This window comes from Protopterus annectens, chromosome 2.part0 (genome assembly GCF_019279795.1).
Source record: "Protopterus annectens isolate FY-2018-M chromosome 2.part0, PAN1.0, whole genome shotgun sequence".
Lineage (NCBI taxonomy): Eukaryota > Metazoa > Chordata > Ceratodontiformes > Protopteridae > Protopterus > Protopterus annectens.
Genome location: NC_056728.1, coordinates 1170883952 through 1170906343, shown reverse-complemented (window position 1 = coordinate 1170906343; position 22392 = coordinate 1170883952). Strand labels below are relative to the sequence as shown.

At 38.8% G+C, this 22392-nt stretch overlaps 1 protein-coding gene across 2 annotated transcripts in view; it reads left to right on the top strand.

Annotated features, from left to right (window-relative positions):
- LOC122793405 (alcohol dehydrogenase class-3-like) overlaps positions 1-22392 on the top strand; it is a 374659-nt gene that overhangs the window by 230846 nt on the left and 121421 nt on the right. For both annotated transcript variants that reach the window (XM_044061382.1, XM_044061381.1), the window contains exons 7-8: positions 5971-6106; positions 12272-12410. In XM_044061382.1, the coding sequence (XP_043917317.1) occupies positions 5971-6106; positions 12272-12410 (275 nt within the window). The remainder of the gene's footprint in view (positions 1-5970; positions 6107-12271; positions 12411-22392) is intronic.

The window sequence follows — 22392 nt, the reverse complement described above, 5'->3', positions numbered from 1 at the left end:
ATAGAGTGAACAGGTGCAGAATACCCCTGGCAAAGCAACATGATCTGTGATACTATCCTCCCAAGCTGGTATATACTATAGCCTCCAAATGACACCAGAAACAAAGTCAGTTACTAAAATCAATCATCTTCTGTTCTTAATGAGGCATGATCCTTGGAGAAAGTAGAATGCTGCTCAGTGCTAGGCACATACCAGCCTGGGACACATAGTCTGAGAGCTCCGTCATGTCACTCTTCATATAGTCCAAGAACATATGTCTCAGATTGTTGATATAGTCCAGGCACATATGTCTCAGATTGTTTATACCTACATGGACTATGATTGAGTCATACTGATATTTGTGGTTCAATAACCTGAGTGCATGCATGATCTGGTAGATCCTGGTCCCTGATAGGCAACAGACTGCAACTCTCTCCTTACTCAGCCTGGTGAATGAAGTATCAGAGTCCCTCAGAATGGAGTCCCCTACGTTTTTGCACTTTTACCACATCTTTTTGCATTAAACTGCACCTTAGTTAAATGGCCGATATTGTGCATTTCTTTGTCTCTTTGTTGTCTGTATAGCTAATAGGTTTTCCATTTTCTTACACTGGGTGTTCATTGTAAATTCATTAGAGAACAGATCCATCAGATTTTCCACTGTTTCTCCTAGATTTTCAACTTGTCCTACATTAAAGTACATTTTTGATGGAATTTCTAATCTAAATGTAAACTTGCTGAGGGCAGTAGAGGTAATTTGGCAGCAGGGAGTAATTTGTTGCTGTCTGAGGGATAGCCATTATTTACTGGATTTCTAACTACTTTCCTATTGGGTCTTTCACTTCTTCAACTCATTTTAAGCAGTGGGCAGAGGCTCATTGTGCATTAATGTGCAAAGGTATATTTGAAAGACACAGATGCTTTCATTTTGAAATTCTCTGTTAGTACCCTTAATTTAATCCTCCTCCTCCCAGTCATAGCTGCATGAGCCATTAAGGTAGGTAGCAGTGCATTGTTGCATGACAAAGGTGGTTTCATAGCTGTCTAAGCACATTATTTTGCTTCCTACCTGGTGTGGTTCTCAAACCAATTTTTTTCTAACCACACATATTAGTGTACTCCAAACCAATACCATACCTCTGAGCCAAAATGCTTGTTCAAAGCAGTAGCAAGAAGAGGCTTTGGTCTTGCTCCAAGAGGCGTTTTACTCCTCATGTGGAGACTTAGGTTAACTTCCTAGGTGCTAGCCCCATTTTTTTTTACTCCACATTAGTAAGCACCTGGAACTATGGATATGAACTTCCCATCTGTCTATGCAGCTACCTTGGTTGAAATGGGCATTCTGAGACAATGTAGCAATTGTCTCATGTTTATTGACAACCACCTCCTACTTAAACAAAATGTCATAGTGTGTTAGAGAAGTAGTTAATAATATTATTGGAGGCAACGTTCTCACACAAAGCCTGTGCAAAAATCAAGTGGCCTGTCACATTACACACTACTTCAAGCATACATAGCTCAGACCAAACACTAACAGTAGTGTAGTTAGGACAAGGCAAAGGGGGCAACTGTCCCGGGCAAAAAGTGTTAGGGGGCACAATCTGTGAGCCCATCTGTCATCCCAATTTCTGCTGCTCTTAAAAGCATTTGCAGTTAGACCTGAGCTCTCTGTTTGTGGTCTAAACTGCATCAGTTGCTTATTACATTGATGCAAGCAGTTTGCCACAGTTTAAAAGTAAACATTTTTTTTAAGTAAAACCTGAGTGCTGTCTCTCTGTTGGGAATAAAATGTTAGCATTGCAGCCTGCTACTAAGTCCAAGAATGTTGTTTCACCACTACATTCTCCTGTAACCTATTGAGTGACTCAGCTGCTGTTCCTTTGAGCATAAATGTGGTATCTGAGTGGATTCATAGTCTTGGGGTTCATCTTTATGCTTCTAAGTCAGTTTCTCCAATTTATGTTATATTTCCCCAGACTTTTACCACTGCAGCACTGATTATACACTTCTGTAAGGAGGAGAAAAGTCACAAATTGTTACAGTACAGTACAAACGTCCCCATAGTCATATAGAACAGAAATGTGAAGGGGACCTGGACAAATATTTTATTTGGAAATATTTGATTAATCTTATGTATTTTACCATATCCCAAATCCAATCTCATTTATCTTGGTACTGAATCATTCCTTGATATTACCTTTGAGATTGCTGCTTTGACATTTTGTTCCTGGAGCTGTTCATCGCCAGGCAGTCAAGAGATCTTTGGAGTGACTTCTTTGTACAAGACCTCAGCATTCAGGCTTGTAAAAGACTATATTTGCAATTCCAAATGGACATCTTAGATGCAGAAGACATTCATTGCTTTTTTATGATTCTTGTGCTCTTGATTCATATAGGGTATTTGGATGGTGGATTGGAAGAGAAGTTTGATCTAAAATTGGTTGATAATTAAATTATTTACTTGCGAAATATTGTTACTGCTTATAATTGAAGAGGCAGCCTTTGCTATGCCTGCCAACTTAAAGCAGACTATTTTCATAATCATCAGAAATAATACAGAAATGCCTCACAAAGATAATCCATGGCCTCCAAAACCTGTCCTATATGGACGAAATCACTGTGACTCTACTTGGTATCATACAGATTGCTCAGAGGTGATCTGTGTCTCACCTATAAGGCAATGTCTGATGCTGTCCTACTAGAGAGGCTCCATATCCATAAATCTAACTCCTCATGCATTACCCACTCAAAAGGCCTGAATCTAATATGTGACATCAGAAAAACCTGCTGGAGAGACAGGTTTGTCTGCAAGAGGCTGCCCCATCTTTGGAATACACTTCCCATACATATATTTATCCCAGGGGTTCCACCTGTGTCCTTCATTTACAGGGATAACAGGTGCTGACTGAGGTTTCTTTTTGGGGATAAAGTCTTGGGTAGGCTTGTAAGTGCTCCAGGGCCAATAGCCTATTAACCTCCTATGAACCTATGATCAAACACGTTTTGGTTCAAATTGCCCCAAGAAGAAGTGTAGACAGTGGACCAGTGGCTTCAACTTGTGTGCATCCTGTATGTTTTGCCATGTTTTTGTCATTTCTAGTAATACTGTCCACACACTGCTGTTCAGTAACCCACAGAGTCTGTCCCTTCCCCTCTTCACGGTTCTCCAAAGCCTAGTCCTATTATATAGATGGAAACTGCACCTGTTTCTCCAACAACCACTTAACCATGTCCTTTCCATGAGCTATTATTTGTTTTGATCTCCTACAGACTGATCTACCTTTTGTGTCTCTGTAGCAGCTGCTTCCAACATTTGTGATAAGCACTTCACTACAATTTATAAAAAAAAAAAAGATTCCTTTTTTTAACAAGATGGGGGGAAGGAAAGCTCTGGGCATGGCACTGAGAAAGGTCCTGATTGGCTCCTGCATTTCAGGAAACCTAGATACTTGATCACATACTTTTTTTATTTTTTGCTATTCCGTTAAACAGCTGGGTCAGTAGAGAGGGTGAGTGTGTCTGCTCACATGGTTAGTGTACCAATACAAGGAGTTGACCTTTTTTTTCCTGCTCTTCCATTGAGGAGCTGGGGAGCAGAGGGGTATAGCATGTATCTAGCTACCCTGCCAGTACAAGGAAGGGACCTTTCTTTTTTCTTTTTTCTTTTCTTTTGAAGAGCCGTAACAGGAGGGAGGGGGCATGTATGTGGCCACGTGGCTAGTGGTGTACCACTAAAATGAGTGGATTTTTTTTGCTCTTCACTTGAACAGCTGGAGGGGGGATGCATTGGGTACTGTCACCAGGAAGCCAATTGGAATCCTGCAGTTTTGCAGAAGTTTTTTTTTTTTTCACTTGAAGAGCTGAGGGTGTGTGGCAGTAGTTCGTAGGACTAGCAGTTAGTGCTGTTTGAGCCAACGTCACCACTGTATGCTGAGACTTGTAAAAGCAACCTACCTAAAATGCAAAAACCTTTTAAATATAACCTAAAAACAAGTACCCTCAGCAATCACAAATTCACAGCACAGGCAGCACCACCATGAAATCACACATCTGTGAATCGCATTGATTCAGTTCAAAAGCCCATGAGGCATACCTCAATGCAGTCCAATATCCAAGTTACACATGATTCCATAGTGACACACATCGATAATCAACTCACCAAGCTATGCATAGACATAGTGAGTTGCTAATCAGGTGCTAGAATTTTTCACTTCACACATTTGCGCTGGTCCTTGACGTACAAGTCTATATATGATACAGTCATTGTATATGTAGGTCTAAATAACTTGAGACATACCTACCTGGGCTATATGATGAGGGACATGACAGAGCTCTTGGAATATGCATCTAAGGCAGGTATGAATCTAGCCTTGAGCAGTATTCTACCATCACCAAGAATGATGCCACAGTATGAACAAAAATAATTAACATCAACAATTGTCTTAGCTTCTAGGGTCATTCAAAGGGTATACGATATATATCAGCCTGGGAAGAAATTGTTGACATTCCTAACTGGTTTGCTAGGGATGTTCTGCACCTGTCCCCCCAAGGTGTTCATATACTGGCTAAACCCTTATCTACCCCATAGTGCCATTTTTAGGCAATATAAATCTTCTAAAGTTTCCAAGAGAATCCAGACAGTATTAAGACATTGCTGCTTAATGCTTCAAATCTCAATAAAATAAAACAAAAGAAATCCACACCCTGCAGGCACTATTTATCTTGGAAAATGTCATTATGTACATCATCACAGACCAGTGGAAGCAATCAATCAGTGAATAACTTCTGTACCTATCACTTGTAGAGGCCCAGTGAATTTGGCAAATGCACTAAAGGTAGAGCTGTCTGTATAGTCTTAAAAAAACAGCTCACCTCCAGACTCGTTAGACAAGATAATGACCTACAACTGCTCTGTGTCCAACTTACTATGAACAAACTCACTTATCACATCATAGTTAACTAAAGGGCACCCCCCATGCTGCCTTGGCCCATACATCCTATGTAACCAGTATAGAGCCCCTCTGTATTTAGCCAAACACCATTCTCCTAGTAGACTTTGACTGGCCTGCCATATTCATCAATTCAGACTCTCTGAACCAGATAGTCTGCACTCTAAGCAGGGGTGATAAAATCCTGGACTCACTAATATGAGGCAGCTCTGCTCCTCACCAATTGTAACATCCTCTTTAGTCAAATCAGACCACAAGTCAGTCACATTCACCGTAAGGACTGAAACTTGAAGCATTCTCCATTACCTCAGTATTCAGAGACTATGCAAAGACTAATTTGCTAAAACTGAGTAATGGCCTGGCTAAATTTAAAAATCCTCTCCACCCTGATGACCCCTCAGCTAATGCAGAATCCTTTACTGCCAAATTCTATGTACATGTGAATAGCTGCATATAGATTGTTTCCTGATTATGATGCCAGTGACTCAGGGTGATTTTATAAATGACTTGGTGCACTGGAAAAGCTGGAAGAGATAGATAGATTTTGCCAGCTAATTGCCTTTACTCCTTGGTGGGATGGTATGGGTCCTAACTTCAAGGTAGAAGATTCTAGATTTCCTGGAGAAGGTCAGTCAGTGATGAATTGTGTCTTTCTTGACTGCAGTAGATTATAAAGCTTGCACCAGACATCTTAACTCCAGTTCCATATAGCACTGTGCATACAAGTATGTCTCAGTATCAATACACTCAACAAGCCCTTGAGGTGTCTATGCAAACTCATCATATAACTCTGGGCTACAGGTAATGGTTCAGCATTCTGCCTCCTTGTTGTTCATTAAGGAGACTCAGGGACTGACCCTCTCAGACTACCCAGGCCATCTGAGACAGTACAGAAACATAACAGCTGACAGATTTGGTACAGATACAGAAGTTAGTCAGGTCACGTTGTCAAAAAGCAATTAGTTTGGAGCAAGACAACATTATCATTGAATTTACAGTATGAACTGACAACTGTTATTATCATTTGTGTTATTTGTTTTAGAATTCTGCAGTGCAATGCTGTCGTCCAGGGTGGGGAAAAGCTGTAATAATTGGTTTAGCATATCCTGGCAAGACGTTATCAGTCATACCCTACAAGATTCTACTAGGATGCACAATAACAGGCTCCATGTTTGGAGGTAGGACAAACCTGTACACTGCAGTGCAGTCATGTTTCCATTTCTTTCTGTGCATTGTTTATGAATAAATATACCTCTGATTATCTAAACATGTTTGCAAGGAATTTTTACTTAAATAATGGTTATTCTTGTCTTTGTAGAGAATTATATTTCAATTTTTTGATCATTTTTAGAAATGAATAAAATAACATTTTTGTTTAGCTAAAGTTATGGTTCAAAGTGACAGCTTTTTAAAACTATATATTTCATTGTATACATTACTTTGTATAAAGTAGTGAAATAATCATAAGGTAACAACAAAAGAAAGGTACATTTCTGTTTGTTGTTTATCTATAGTTCCCATTTTCAAAAATAAAAACGAGATATACAAAATCATTTTTTCAGACACATCAAAGTACTAATGCAGTATATATATATATATCCTACCATGTTTATATTTTTTCCAGAACTGCATTTAAAATGGTAGTAGAATTTGTTTGTAGGACCTACTTCAGCTTTTTCACACTTAACCTCATGATATTAGGACAGAATCAAGCACATTGCCAAATATGAAAGACAAGAATCTCATTCTTTTTATGAATTTATAAATTAACAGATGGATATGTGTCTTAAGTCCAAGTATTACAAGACAAACATAAGAAAAGTGAATCTATAATAAATGTGTGTAACTATGCCATTCAGCAACTGAATAGTCACAAAATGTGGCATGCTAACATTATTACATACACTAAAGAACAAATCTAAAAAAAAAAAACTAAATGCAATAAAACATTCTTATACCAGGCAGAATAAATAAAGCAGAACCTAGGTTCATTGGTTCATAGGTAGGTACTAGGCTATTGGCCCAAGGGCCTACGTAAGCCTAGCCAACAAGGTTCCCTGGCTTATGCCACTCAAGAAAGTTATTTTCCTGTGCCACTGTCGAGCAGAGACACAGACGTGATCCCCGGGGTGTATTTCCTATTTCCCATCCACTCATCAAGATTTTTCTTGAGGAGTGCTAATGAAGAACTTTGCTTGACATAGATGGGTAGCCTGTTCCAGAGTATGGGAAGTCTCTGGGACAGGAATCTATCCCTCCAGCATGTCCTATTTATTGTGGTGACAAGATTTAGGTGCCTATTCTGTATTTGTACTAACAACTTCTTCAGACAAACAGATAATGAGAAAAACAGCAGTATAAGTCTCAATAAATACTGTTACGTACACCTTTACCTATTGTTCAGTTACAAAAACTTTTCTAATGGTAACTCACAATATTGCACAAGAAGCTAAACTTTGTCATTTGTAGTACTTCTTTGTGTAAGCGATCAGACACTTTACATTAATAATTATTTGTCTGTAATAAAAAGGTTTGTTTGTCCTGGAAAGTATGGAGCCAAGTTTTCAGATGTGAAGTTTTGCATACCATTTGCACCTTCTTAGTCCAAGAGGTGCAGAATGGGATCAGTGTAATTGGTCATTACAAAATTTGGTTAAACAACTATGGAGAAAAATAAAGCTACTGTCCTAAGAACAACTTCCCACAGTGTGCAGGGAATTTCTGTTCTATATGACAAATTTGCTTGCTTAATATCTGCTATCACTAGATGGATCGCTATAGCAGAAAATTATTGAACTATTTGTCTGATTGGTGGTTTAAAATTGCAAAAATAAAGTGCAGAATGTTTCTTATGCTAACAAGTTGTTAAACCATAAATTTTGAAGAAGATTTGAAATAACAGTTACATCATCTTCTTCTACTTGAGACCACTTGACACTGACTATTATGGTACTGAAGAATATGGGAACAATCTTTAAAGGCCTTAGAGCTGAGAAAGATATGTGGGGCTGGTAATAAAGTGAGATTGCCTTCAACAACTTTTGTGGTGCTGAGGCTTGCTGTACTCTAAAGGGTTATATGGGGTGGACACCAGCTCTTACCTAAGCAAGGCAGCTGTTCTAAACCATAGGATTATATGAGTTTTTTTGTTATTTATAACATGAGTAGCATTTCCAGGCTGGAAATAAACTCATTAACTAAAATAGGTATATGATCCAGACCTAACACCTCCCTTATTTTCTCCCAGCTTTTAATATGTTCTCCATCCAGTAGATATTCCCATCATCTTGGGTTTTTATTTTTTTTATCTCTAAATATCTGAGGCCGTCAATACACCCCTCTCTGTTGATCTATCCATATTAAAAGTATACAGCTATTCCAGGGTATGACTTCTTTCATTTTTAGCTATTCCAGGGTCTAACTGCTTTCATTTTTAGCTATTCCAGGGTCTGACTGCTTTCATTTTTAACCAATCCCTTACAATACCACTGACATATTTGAGAGACTTAGCAACACCTCCGGGGTCTTTTGCTATCCTCCATATTGGCAAAGTTTGCTCCTTTCGAGTTTTGTGACTGTGTTTGCATAGCATAGCATAATTTTCTACTTGTAGTGATAGTCGCTTTAATTGTAAGGCATAAATATATCAAAACTGGGTTGCCTTGAAACAGGCTTCTAAGTCTGGCATGCCAAACCAACAGAAGTCTTTTGAAGAGTTATTATATTCCAATAAACTTTTTATTTTTTATTTTTCCAGTGAATCCCTTTCAGTTCTCTAATAAGCTTCTTCAAAACTGCATCCTCAGGTTGATAAAAATATGCCTGCTCCAGGTAAATTACTCATGGAACCAGGAACATCTTGATAGCCATCATTTTACTATTCCCATCAAAAAATAGCATTTTCCATCTGTGTATTTTGTTACATTTCTTTACTGGTTTGCTGAATGTCTTGTTTAACCCAGACTCCCTAATGTAAGCCTATATTGCCCCTACAGACATGAGTACTGCTGGACCAGCTTGAATGAGGGAATGTATTCCATCACTATAGCCTTAGTTTTAGTTTTATGTATTTTATAACCTGCTATGCTCCCACAGATGTGCAGTTCTTCAAAGAGAACTTCAAGATCTGCTTCAGGATTCATTGTCTAAAGTATTATCTGCAAAAAGTACAAGCTTGTTGTGAATATTTCTCCACTTGTGTCCACTAATTTTAGAATGTCCTACTTTCAGAGTGAGCAGTTCTAAGTATAATGCAAACAAAAAGTGGGAGAGTGGGCACCCCTACCTGGTACTCCATGTGAGTTCTGTGTGGGCAGCTCCACATTATATCATATAGCAGCTTTTGAGGAAATATATACCTGAAATATTGATTCTATCCACCTATCAGAAAATCCACATTCTTTAAGGGTATCATTTAGGAAGTTTCATGCCTCTATTGAATACTTTCTTCATATCTAAGCTTATTAACCATGATGTTTTTGTTTGTTTTTTGCATCCTGTTATATTAACAGTATCTTATTTATGTTGCTAAAGTTTACTTCCTCTCTTTGAAGCCACATTGGACTTTTCCTTTATTTCTGCTACTATATTAGCTACCTTTTTAGCCATAATGGATGTGAATGCTTCATAATTATGATTCAAGATGGAAATAGGTCTGTATGAAGTTGGATCTGGTGGGTCCTTATCCTTGTTTTGTATTACCACTATCACTGCTTCATTTCATGTAATGGTGTTTGCTTCACCCCTAAGGATACCATTAAACAATCTTTTTTCCAGATCGTGGAGACTAGATCTCTTGCTCTTTTCCAAATTTCAGTAGGAATCCCATCCAAACTGGATGCCATCCCCACATTTTGCACTTTCATTGCTTCCGAAATTTGCACCTCTCGTTATGTCAAACTTCAAAGCCTTTCTATCGCTGTCATTTATCATTAGTATATTTACTCCAGGTAAGTATTCTCTCTTCTTACCCATCTGGCTCTGTGCCTCATTATCTTATCTGTATACGTTGCTGTAGTATTGCCTGAGTACCTTTCTTATTTCCTCTAGATCCCTCACTAATCATCCTGCTTCCTTATGTCTTAGTTTTGTTACCATATGTTCAACCCTGTGTTATCTCAATTCATGTGCCAAGGGTTTTGATATTTTTTGGGTGGATGCAAAACAGTCTAATCTTTATTATATAATTCTGAATCTAACCTTGACTTAATTTAAAATATCTAAATGTTGAACCAATCCCGACTTAGTCCTTATCATCTTTTTCCTGCCAGTTCTCCCCAATACAACCATTTGTTTGCCTTTGAAATATTTTAATCTGTGCTATTTCCAGTAAATATTTATTCATGTTGTTGACCCAAATACTGCTTGCTTTTATACTCATAAGTTGTTTAAGCTTCATTTTCAACATATCCAAAGACATTCCTAGGTTATCAGCTTGCCCCTCCAACCTCTACAGTTCATAGTTTCATAGGTTGGTACTAGGCTATTGGCCCTAGGGCCTATACAAGCCTAGCCATAACAATTCCCTGGGTGAATTTCCTTTCTCCCATCCAGTCATCAAGGTTCCTTTTGAAGAGGGCCAAAGAGGTGCTCTGCTTGACATGTATGGGCAGTCTATTCCAGAGTCTGGGGAGTCTCTGGGTCAGGAACCTATCCCTCCAGCATGTTTTGTTTATTGTGATAAAAAGGTTTAGATCCCTGGAGAGTGTGGCTCTGAGGGATTGGTATTTCTTTAAGTGTAGCATGTCCAACAGCTCTGGGTTTGACATGGCCTTGTATGTTAAGCAGAGATCGCCTCAGAGTAGACGATATGTGACAGAGTATAGCTGGAGTTTTTTAAGGCAGTCAGCATAGGGCATCTGCTTTAGGGCTGTGTTTCTTTTAGTAAGGTATTTCTGCATCCTCTCCAGTTGTTGCAGATATCTTGAGAGGTACATACCAAATGATCTTTAGTCCTAACATCTGGGCAACTTTCAAATGATCTGTGTTTATAAGGCAAGCAGGGAATTGCCAATGTTTCTATGCTCCCTGTGATAGTTGTGTTGCAGGTTTAACAGTCTTGGTGCATGATCTGTGAAGCCAGTTGGATGGATCACTACATGTCTGGGCATGCTAAAATGCCCCCTAGTGAGATAGAACCTGTCTAATCTCATCCAAGTTCCTTGTTTTTTTATGATAAAAAAGTATAATCCTTTTGATTTTGCCTTTCACGTTTTGTGTCTATTTGGCCAAAGCAACTCATGTACATTTTCAAAGTTCTCCAGTCTGCTGTAATTCCCAGCCTCATTGGGGAATGTCTTCTATTTTCCCTATAAGATTCTATTCCCCAGAGAAAGCTAGACATAATTTCATAAGAATAAATGCTGAAACGGTGAAAGGAAAGTAAATTATTCCAAGCAACAAACAGTACATATAAATGGAGTAAAAAAGATTTGAACAAAGAATGACAGAGAGAGAGAAAGAAGTTGGGAAACTAGCCAACAGGGAAAACAATAACCATAGTGCAGCTTGTAGGTTAAAATTAGGTTAAGGAGACTGTGTCTTTGTATACATGTACATTACAGAGAACCAGGTCACTACTTTAAAATTACACGCACACACACACACACACACACACACACACACACACACACACACACACACACACACACACATACACACACACACACACACATATGTATGCATACAAAGAGATAATGAGAGAATGTGTGCGTGTGTGTGTGTGTGTGTGTGTGTGTCTGTGTGTGTGTGTGTGTGTGTGTGTGTGTGTGTGTGTGTGTGTGTGTGTGTGTGTGTGTGTGTGTGTGTGTGTGTGTGTGTGTGTGTGTGCGCGTGTGTGTGTATGTATAAAATGGGTCTATATCAAATCACGCTTAAAATAGCGAATGCTGATTTATTGACCCTTTAAAAGCAAAAGCTTGAAATCCTGAAGACACGGAACAGCCAGCGGAAAAAAATCGCTGGTCTGTTTTTGGGACGTTCCCATTTTCTCCACTGTGATGCGATCTCGGAGTTGGTATATTTAAGTAGGGGGGGTGGGGGGAACCCCCCCACACACTTTATTTACTGTTTTGAAGTTTTTTTTTTGGTTTTTTTTTTTGTGGAACAGCGATTTTTTTTCCCTGGGAAAAAAAAATCGCTGTTCCGTGTGTTTGGGATTTCAAGCTTTTGCTTTTAAAGGGTTGATAAGTTAGCATTCGCTATTTTAAGCATTCACTGATTTAATATAGACCCTATAAAATGGTATGGTGAAGGGGGATGTCAAATATACATTTGTGACACATATGATTTGATAAATTATGACATATCGCCACATGAATTGATTTTGTCTCATTACTTAACAGGATGGAAAAGCGCAGACAGTGTTCCTAAACTGGTATCTGACTACATGATGAGAAAACTAAAAGTGGATGAGTTTATTTCCTGCACTCTGCCAATAAGCAAAGTCAATGAAGCTTTTGATATGATGCATAAAGGAAACAGGTATTTTTCTTTTCATGGCTGAATTTGTTTTCCTTTGTTAAATATTGTTATTCCCTTCTGTCTTGCATCTGCTACAACATAATTATTTTAGAAGATATCGGTATCACTGTTAGGTCAGTAGAAAAGGTTTATGATAATACTGAGGCTTTGCTTTATTTGCACATTGAAATCGCTGTTTAGCTAATGATGTCCCTTTATTTATTGCCTGGTAAATTATGTAACACACATATGGCTGCAATAATAGAAAACAGTTTCCTTGCACCCCATATTGCATTACCTTCTCCATACAGTTACTCAATATAAACAGAAAAGGAACCAGGACAATAAAATGAACCAATGCATAATAAGTACAACATGCTGCCACTGTCATTTCAATATAGATGCAGAAATACTAACATTTTTGGGTAAAGTTATGTTATCTACGAATAGAGTTTTGATAACAAAATTAGGAACATATACAGTATCAGATACGTGAAAGATACCGTTTTCATTCTATAGTCGTTATCTGTTAGCGACTTCAGTGTTAATATATGGAGAGGATGCTGTTAGGACTTAATGATATGGTTTGTCTGTAGAATATGGTATATGCATCTCATAATTTAAGAAATAACAGACAGCAGAGTAATAAACAAATGTGGTCAGTGGGCTGCATTCCCATATTAACACTTGGGTCTCAAAGGGCTTACCTACCGGTCATTGAATTCTATGTGTCCACAGCTATCAGCTGGTGAGTGATATTGCTAGAACACTACAAGTTGCTAAGACTCAAGCAGAAACATGTATGTCTGTGAACCATGGGACAGAGAAAAAATAAAACCTTAAACTAGGAGACAGAGGAAAGCAAAACTTTGAAAAGAAAAAGCATTATCTGTTAGCACACGTGCAGAAAAGATGGCTGTGTATGCAGACACAAATAGATCTCTCTCTCTCTCTCTCTCTCTCTATATATATATATATATATATATATATATACAGCCTGAGATTCATTAATGCCTACACTAAGTGTCCACCTTTCTGAGTGAACAGACAACACAGTCACAACTCACACCTTCTTCCTCCTAATGTTAGTTTTCCTACTGATTTTCTTGCAGCTTTGAATACTGATACGGATTTATAAAGGTTACCACAAAGTGCAGACAACATGTACACTTAGTGTAATCTTTCTGAGTGATTAGAAAGCAAAAAAAAAATGCAGTAGAAGTGTTCTTGAATACAGATCGTGTACACTTAGTGTAGGTGTCATTGAATCTGGCTCATAGATACATATATATATATATATATATATATATATATATATATATATATATATATATATATATTACATATATAGATAGATATAGACAGGACAGTGTCAGTATGATGTCAGTGTCAGTGACAGTGCGGGACAGTGCAGTATGAATTCATTAAAGGCTCACATAGACAACAAACCAGGATCCATGTTCACTTCCTCTATACTGAGGTATGCCAGACTTTTTTAAAAGTAGGCATAAATTGCGTCTGCAAATACACAGAGAACTCTAATTAGATTGGTTGCATATTTTCTGTGGATACAATAGAGTTTGTACATGTACACAGGCTCCAAATCTATGGTTGTATTATATCTTATGCGAGTTTGAAAAAGATGCTGAAAATAGACATTTAAAAATACACATTTCTTTAGAAAAAGGATAAAACCTGTTTCACTTGACTCTTGCAGACAAATTTCCATCAGCTATTTACAGTACTTAGAATAACTTGAAAAAAGGTTTGCAGTCCATAAGGTATCTCCACATTACAAATACTTTGTCATATAGTCCCTTCAGTGAAACAGGCTGTTTACACACAAGTTGTAGCTACAGGCCCTGACAGACCTTTTTCTTAGCTTCAGAAACAACAGCAGGAATCTTCACCTGAGTTGTGATTAGGCTGCATCCAAAAGAAACTTCAATATGACTTTTAAACCTCATAAATCTTGGATCTTTGGGTAAGGCCCCATACTTTACCCCATGCTGAACCTCTGACTTTCAAATTCACTACTTGGTTTGTTACTTCTGGCCTATCTTTTTATTCATCACAGAACAGGTAATTTGGCTGACATTAGCAAACTCCTTCAATTAGTCATGTGTGAATTTTCCCAGAGTAAGCTTAATGTTGAACATTGCATTTAAAGCACTGTACCCCTCCCCCCATACACTAGATATTACATTTCCTTCACTTTCATATACACATTAACTGTCCTCTGGTATGTTTTGGGTGCTTTGTATGAAAAACACATCTCTACATGCCAGCAGTAATATATCCTTGTTCCCATCTGTGTGTGATGTCTGTAGACATTATGATGCCTTGCAGGTAAAAAACAGGTAGTCCAGTAGATGGTACAGATGATTATGGTTATAAGCACAGAATAAGCCTTTGCCTATGATCTCAAGTTTGATTCTGTCAGCCTTCACTTACAGACCATAGGTGGTTATGTGTATTTAGCAAACTGCATGGCAGAGGTCTGCTGTGAATATGCATGAAATTTCCTGGCTACCTGGGATGGACAATGGCATGTTAACCAAACAGTCACACAGTCAGAAATGTGTGCCATGGCCTGATGCACTCTTGGCATGTTCATTCAGTGGCCACTTGCAAATAGTGCATGAAGGAAACAGGAATTACAGCCATGTGGGTGCATCATGGAACCACCTCAAAGTTCTCCTTACTCATATAGTGGAGTAGTTTACTTTTACTTACATTCAGTCCCTTTGTACTACCATAAGAACAGCTGATTTTCTCTGCTTATTGGTACTTGGATAAACCATATCATTCTCTTTGTTTCTCCCATATAGTCAATTGACTGTAATTATTCCATCAAGTTTTTGTTTTTTCCATCACATATCTGCCATTAACTTCTTCAGAAAACCAAATCATCAGCATCAATCCCACTTTTTCACATTTTTACATGAGTTCTGGGCATCATGTCAACTACTGTCACTTTCTTCAACTCAGAATCCCTTTTCTATCTTCTTCAACAATCCTCATCAGTTTATTTAATTGTAATAACATTTTCTTCACAACTATCAGTTCCAGCACAATCAGGGTGAAAACAATTTCTTCTGTAGCTGTCATAAGGTGGCAAAAAAAAAATTAAAGGATTTTCAGAACGCTCTCTAAAAATCCTTATTTGACAGATTTAGTCCTGAAGATTAAGCAACTGAACATCTAAGTGGAAACATTCCAGATTAATTTATAGCAGCAAGTTAAGGAATATATGCAAGTTTTGGAAACTAATGTTTCTGCTATTCTCTGAAGTCTAGAGTTTGAGATGGAAGTACTCATTTTATATTATCTACATTTGAATGAAAAATGTGGTTGTCCTATTGGCTTCGCCACATGGAATTTATCTATGTTGAAGAAAGTATTGTATCTTCTAAACTTTGCCCAGCAAGTCCAAAAGCATCTGAATAATAAAAAAATAAACTGTGGAAAAATGAATAATTTATGTATCTTTGGGTTGCAGGAAGGTTGTACACAACATGATTTTGGTACCTTTCTGCATTCATGATTACAAACTACCTTAAATCTCACTCTTATGAAGAAGCTGGACTTTAAACACACATATAGCACTTTCACCCCTCAAAACTCTGACCAGATCTATGCCTCTACCAGTGATTCACATATCTATTTTCCTATCGAGAAAATGAAATGGTACTACATTCAACTTGGCCTTCCTCAGTCATTACTGTTTGGGCTGAAATGGAAGCTTTGCCAATGACATTTCCAAAGTGGTGCTGGAGCAGAGGAAAATATGGTGACCCGTGTTGTAACATGAAATGAGCGAAAGTAAAAGTGACCGTGTTATAGCCTGCACAACTGAAAATGTTTACAGGAATGAGTGAAAGTGTTCAACCCCCCACATCAGAAACTAAACTATTTACAACGAAGGGGGCAGCTGCAAGATAAAGATGCAATACACTGAGAAGGCAGAAAGAGAAAGAGAGATGAACAAGTACTTTTCTAAACAGTGTCTTCACCTGATCCAAAGAGACTGCTAACTAACCATGTGGGGAAATCAACTGCTGTGCCTCTTCAGAAGGAACAGCCTGCTTGTCTTTTTCATGTGAGGACTTACTGCTCCCTAATTACTGGGTCTTGAGTGTTTATCTTTTGGATAGTCTCTTACAGTGTCAGAATGTCATACTGACCTTAGTTCTGGGATGCTGTATTTTCATGGAAGTGACTGTTGAATATTGTTGAAGGTATAATTATTTCTGTGTTACTGTTCTAGTATTTCTTGCACTTTAACACAAACAGACATACACACACACACACACACACACACACACACCCACACACATATGGATCTACTTTGGAAGCTCAAATGTACACAACTTCAAACTTCATATGGTCGAGACCATAACATCTAAGTTTTGAAAGTCTGAAATTTGAATTAAAAAAAATATATATTTTTTTTTACGTTTATGCAGGGGGAAAGTCCCCCTGCAATCCCCACACCTCTTGTGAATTAAATATACCAACTCCAAGATCGCACTTCAGTGAAGAGAATGGCAAAATTCACATTCCACTCTGTATGTCAATCTTCATTTGAAGCGTTCAACGTTTAAAATCTTTGAATGTATGATCTCGACCATATAGTTTTTAGCTTTCAAACTTCGAGCTTATACACCCACACACACACACACACACACACACACACACACACACACACATATATTTATAGTTGGAGGAATTTAATTTCAGGCCCTTTGGGTTAATTGTCCTCTTATTTAGGAGAGAGCACCCTTGGAAGGCGACAAGCATGAAGGCCCCCTTTTTAAAGAATGCACTATAGCTGTGACTGGGATTCCCAGCTTGATACCTAGTGGCCAGTGACTCTGCTGAACTTGTAAGTGTGTATAAAAGGAATTGTACGCGAGATCTGATCTAGTCATTTCTGCATTTCTGTAATAAATGTTCATACATATTATATGTACATTTCTTTCTCATCCAGCAACAGACTGGACTTTGGACAGAGGAAGATTTTGCTGTATGACTTTAGATCTAACCACTTGCACTTTTTGAATAGATTTTCAAATGTTTTTTTTTTTTTTTTTTTTTTTTTTTTTTGCGTGCACACATTGTTTTTATATGACTTACCCTTTTTCCCTACTGGGTGTACATAGTTCTGGTTGTCATGTTGTTTTCTTCTTTAGGGAATCACAGGTATAGAAACATACTGTTGTTTATTGTTCATACATTATAAGATTTGGTTTATGTAGAAAAGGTTAGGTATGTAAGAAGTGCTTTATACAACCAGCATATTTTCTTGACCAGCAAGAATTAACACAGTAGTTCATGATGCCATTAGTTTCTCAACTGTGCATGCAGAAAGTGAATTTAAAACATAATGGCTTGAACCCCCTGGTTAAGAGATTGAGCGTATTTTGTTGGATGCAGCTGAATTCTCCTAAGCTCATTAGGAAATGTATCTTACTCCTGTAGACCATATACATCTTTCCAGGTAGCTTCCTGTTGCCAATCAGGTAAGCAGTGAGGAAGCATTGGTATGTTATGCAAGATAGCATCCTGTTTACAAATGAGATGTTAATAGCAGTAATTCTTAAGAATTACTTTGTTGTTTTAACATTTTGCTCTGTGTATTTATACCAGGAAATAGCAGCCACAGACAGAAGATATATTTTGCATTTTATTATCAATAAATGTTAAGGTTCCTTAGTAGCTATGGCTTGCTAATGCTATATCAAGCAAAATATATATAAGCACCTTAGCCCAGTGACACACATCAACCCTTTCTTAAGAGACTGAAAAACTTTTTATCATCTGTGTTAGTGGTTGCACTGGGGATGCACAAGCCAGTGCATTCCTTTGTGCCGGTCCCAAACCCGGATAAATGGGGAGGGTTGCGTCAGGAAGGGCATCCGGCGTAAAATTTTGCCAAATCATACATGCGGACAACAGTAAGGCATACATACCGGATCGGTCAAGGCCTGGGTTAACAATGACCGCCATCACTACTGCTGGCCAACAGGGTGCTGGCAGAAATTGGGCTACTGTTGGCCAAAGGAGGAGAAGAGGGGGAAGACATTGCCGAAGGCAGGTAAAGGCTAGGACTGTGATAGTGAGGGTCGAAACTTTGAATGTTGGCCGTATGACTGGTATAGGGAGAGAGCTAGCTGATATGATGGACCGAAGGAAGGTTGGTATATTGTGTGTGAAAGAGACCAGATAGAAGGGGAGCAAGGCTAGGTGTATCGGATGCAGGTTCAAATTGTTTAATCATGGTGTGGATGGGAGGAGAAATGGTGTAGGAGTTATCCTGAAGGAACAGTATGCTAAGAGTGTTTTAGAGGTCAAAAGAGTGTCAGATAGAGTGATGTTTATGAAGCTGGAAATTGATGGTGTAATGATGAATGTTGTTAGTGCATATGCTCCACGAGTTGGGTGTGCGATGGATGAAAAAGAAAAATTTTGGAGTGAGTTGGATGAAGTGGTGATGACTGTACCCAAGGGTGAGAGACTGGTGATTGGAGCAGATTTCAATGGGCATGTTGGTGAAGGGAACAGAGAGGATGAGGAAGTGATGGGTAGGTATGATGTTAAGTAAAGGAATGCAGAAGGTCAGATGGTAGTGGATTTTGCGAAAAGGATGGACATGGCTGTGATGAATACATATTTTAACAAGAGGGAGGAGCATAGGGTGACATACAAGAGTTGAGGAAGATGCACACGGGTGGATTATATCTTATGTAGAAGGGCCAGTCTGAAGGAGATTGGAGACTGTAAAGTGGCGGCAGGGGAAAGTGTCGTTAGGCAGCATAGGATGGTGGTTTGTAGGATGACATTGGTGATCAAGATGAGGAGGATGAGTGTGAGGGCAGCACCATGGATCAAATGGTGGAAATTGAAAAAGGGTAATTGTGAGGTGGAGTTCAGGGAAGAGTTAAGACAGGCACTGGGTGGCAGTGAAGAGTTACCGAATAGCTGGGTAACTACAGCAGAGCTAGTAAGAGAGATAGCTAGAAAGGTGCTTGGTGTGACATCTGGAAAGAGGAAGGAGGATAAGGAGACCTGGTGGTGGAATGAAGAAGTACAGGAGAGTATACAGAGAAAGAGGTTGGCGAAGAAGAAGAAGTGGGATTGTCAGAGAGATGAAGAAAGTAGACAAGAGTATAAGGATATGAGGTGCATGGCAAAGAGAGAGGTGACGAAGGCTAAGGATAGGGCGTATGAAGACTTGTATGAAATTTTGGACACTAAGGAGGGAGAAAAGGAACTGTACCAATTGGCTAGACAGAGGGACCGAGCTAGTAAAGATGTGCAGCAGGTAAGGATGATAAAGGATAATGAGGGAAATGTACTCACATGCGAGGAGGGTGTGTTGAGTAGATGGAAAGAGTACTGTGAGGGGCTGAAGAATGAAGAGAATGAGAGGGAGAGAAGGTTGGATGATGTGCAGGGGATTAGCAAGGAGGAAGTAAGGATAGCTGTGAAGAGGATGAAGAATGGAAAGGCTGTTGGTCCAGATGACATACCTGTGGAAGCATGGAGGTGTTTAGGTGAAATGGCAGTAGAGTTTTTAACTAGATTGTTTAATGAAATCTTGGAAAGTGAGAGGATGCCTGAGGAATGGATAAAAAGTGTTTTGGTATCAGTTTTTAAGAATAAGGGTGATGTGCAGAGCTGTAGTAACTACAGAGGGATTAAATTGATCAGTCACAGCATGAAGTTATGGGAAAGAGTAGTGGAAGCTAGGTTAAGAAGGGAGGTGATGATTAGTGATCAGCAGTATGGTTTCATGCCAGGAAAGAGCACTAAAGATGCGATGTTTGCTCTGAGAGTGTTGATGGAGAAGTACAGAGAAGGTCAGAAGGAGTTGCATTGTGTTTTTATAGACTTGGAGAAAGCATATGACAGGGTGCCTAGAGAGGAGTTGTGGTATTGTATGAGGAAGTCAGGAGTGGCAGAAAAGTATGTAAGAGTGGTACAGGATATGTACAAGAGTAGTATGATAGTGGTGAAGTCTGCAGTGGGAGTGACAGATGCGTTTAAGGTGGAGGTGGGATTACATCAAGGATCAGCTCTGAGCCCTTTCTTATTTGCAATGTTGATGAGCAGGTTGACAGACGAGATCAGACAGGAGGCCCCATGGACTATTATGTTTGCAGATAACATTGTGATCTGTAGTGAGAGTAGGGAATAGGTGGAGTAGACCATGGAGAGGTGGAGATGTGCTCTAGAGAGAAGAGGAATGAAGGTCAGCAGGACTAAGAATATATGTGTGTAAAAGAGAGGGAGGATAGAGTAATGGTGAGGATGCAGGGAGTAGAGGTGGCGAAGGTGGATGAGTTTAAATACTTGGGATCAGCAGTTCAGAGTAATGGTGAGTGTGGAAGAGAGGTGAAGAAGAGAGTACAGGCAGGACGGAGTGGGTGGAGAAGAGTGTCAGGAGTGATTTGTGACAGACGAGTACCAGTAAGAGTGAAAGGGAAGGTCTACAAGAGGGTAGTGAGACCAGCTATGTTATAGGGGTTGGAGACAGTGGCAGGGACAAAAAGGCAGGAGTCAGAGCTTGACGTGGCAGAGTTGAAGATGTTAAGATTTACACTGGGTGTGATGAGGATTGACAGGATTTGGAATAAGTATATTAGAGGGTCAGCCCAGGTTGGAAGGCTTGGAGACAAAGCCAGAGAGGCAAGATTACATTAGTTTGGACATGTGCTAAGGAGGGATGCAGAGTATATTGGAAAAAGATGCTAAGGATGAAGCTGCCAGGTAAGGAAAAGAGGAAGGCCTAAGATAAAGTTTGTGGATGTGGTGAGAGAGGACTTGCAGGTGGTTGGTGTGACAAAGCAAGATGCAGGGGACAGGAAGAAATGGGGAACAGTTGATCCGCTGTGGCGACCCCTAATGGGAGCAGCCAAAAGAAGAAGAAGAAGAAGTTAGTGGTTGCATTGTATTATAGTCAAACTGTAACAATTCAGCTGTAATATACTATTAGGAGCTATGCAATTTCTCCATGATTGTGGAACCATGGAATTATTATTTTTAATTTCTGGTGGTGTTGGTGCAGACCCCCACCGTGGAGATGAGGGGTAAAGCCCCCATGTAAAAACAGTTTTTCATTATTTTAGGTGATCACAAATGTAATGCCTTTCTTTCCTTTGTGATCACTTTAATTTGCTGTTTTCTCTTTGATGTGTCTTGATCACCAATGAAGTTTATTGACATATTTACTGTCTATGAAAGTTCATCTGTGACCTAATGACATATACTCATATATATATATATATATATATATAAAATATGCTAGATACAATATATATATGTGTGCGTGCCCACACACACACACACACACACACACACACACACACACACACACACACACACACACACACACACACACACACAGGCTCACACACGTAAGCACACATATACATTGGCGACACTAAATATAACATTGTATTTTACCTATAGAGAGGTACAGTATAGTACAGCATAGCGTCATTCTTTTTGAAGCAGTTCCATTCTCCATGTCAGCCGGCATGCAATGACTGCTACAATAATGAGATACTAAAAGTTAGAAGTATACTCAACATTATGTCAGTCACAATTTTTGTGATTTTAGAACCATGAAGTAGTCATTTTGAAGAATTCTGTATAAAACAAAATGTTCTGAAAATCAAATGTGTTACAAGCTGATACCCATCAGCAATGTCTTAGGATTTCAGTGAGAACCTATGCTGTATAGATGAAAAAGAAAAAAGAAATGTGGTCAAATATTTTTAAGAGTTTCTTAGAAAACTCCCTTCAGTAGGTAATAATATAATTAAGAATATTTTATTAAAAGCTTTTGTTGGTATTTGAAAAGCTGGCATATATATTTTGTTCCTCCAATTCTGGGATAAATATACAGCCACATATCTCCACATTCACTTTCACCCACATCGTTTATAAAACTACTCAATCTCAAACCGTGCGCTACTTCAGCTGATGACTTTCC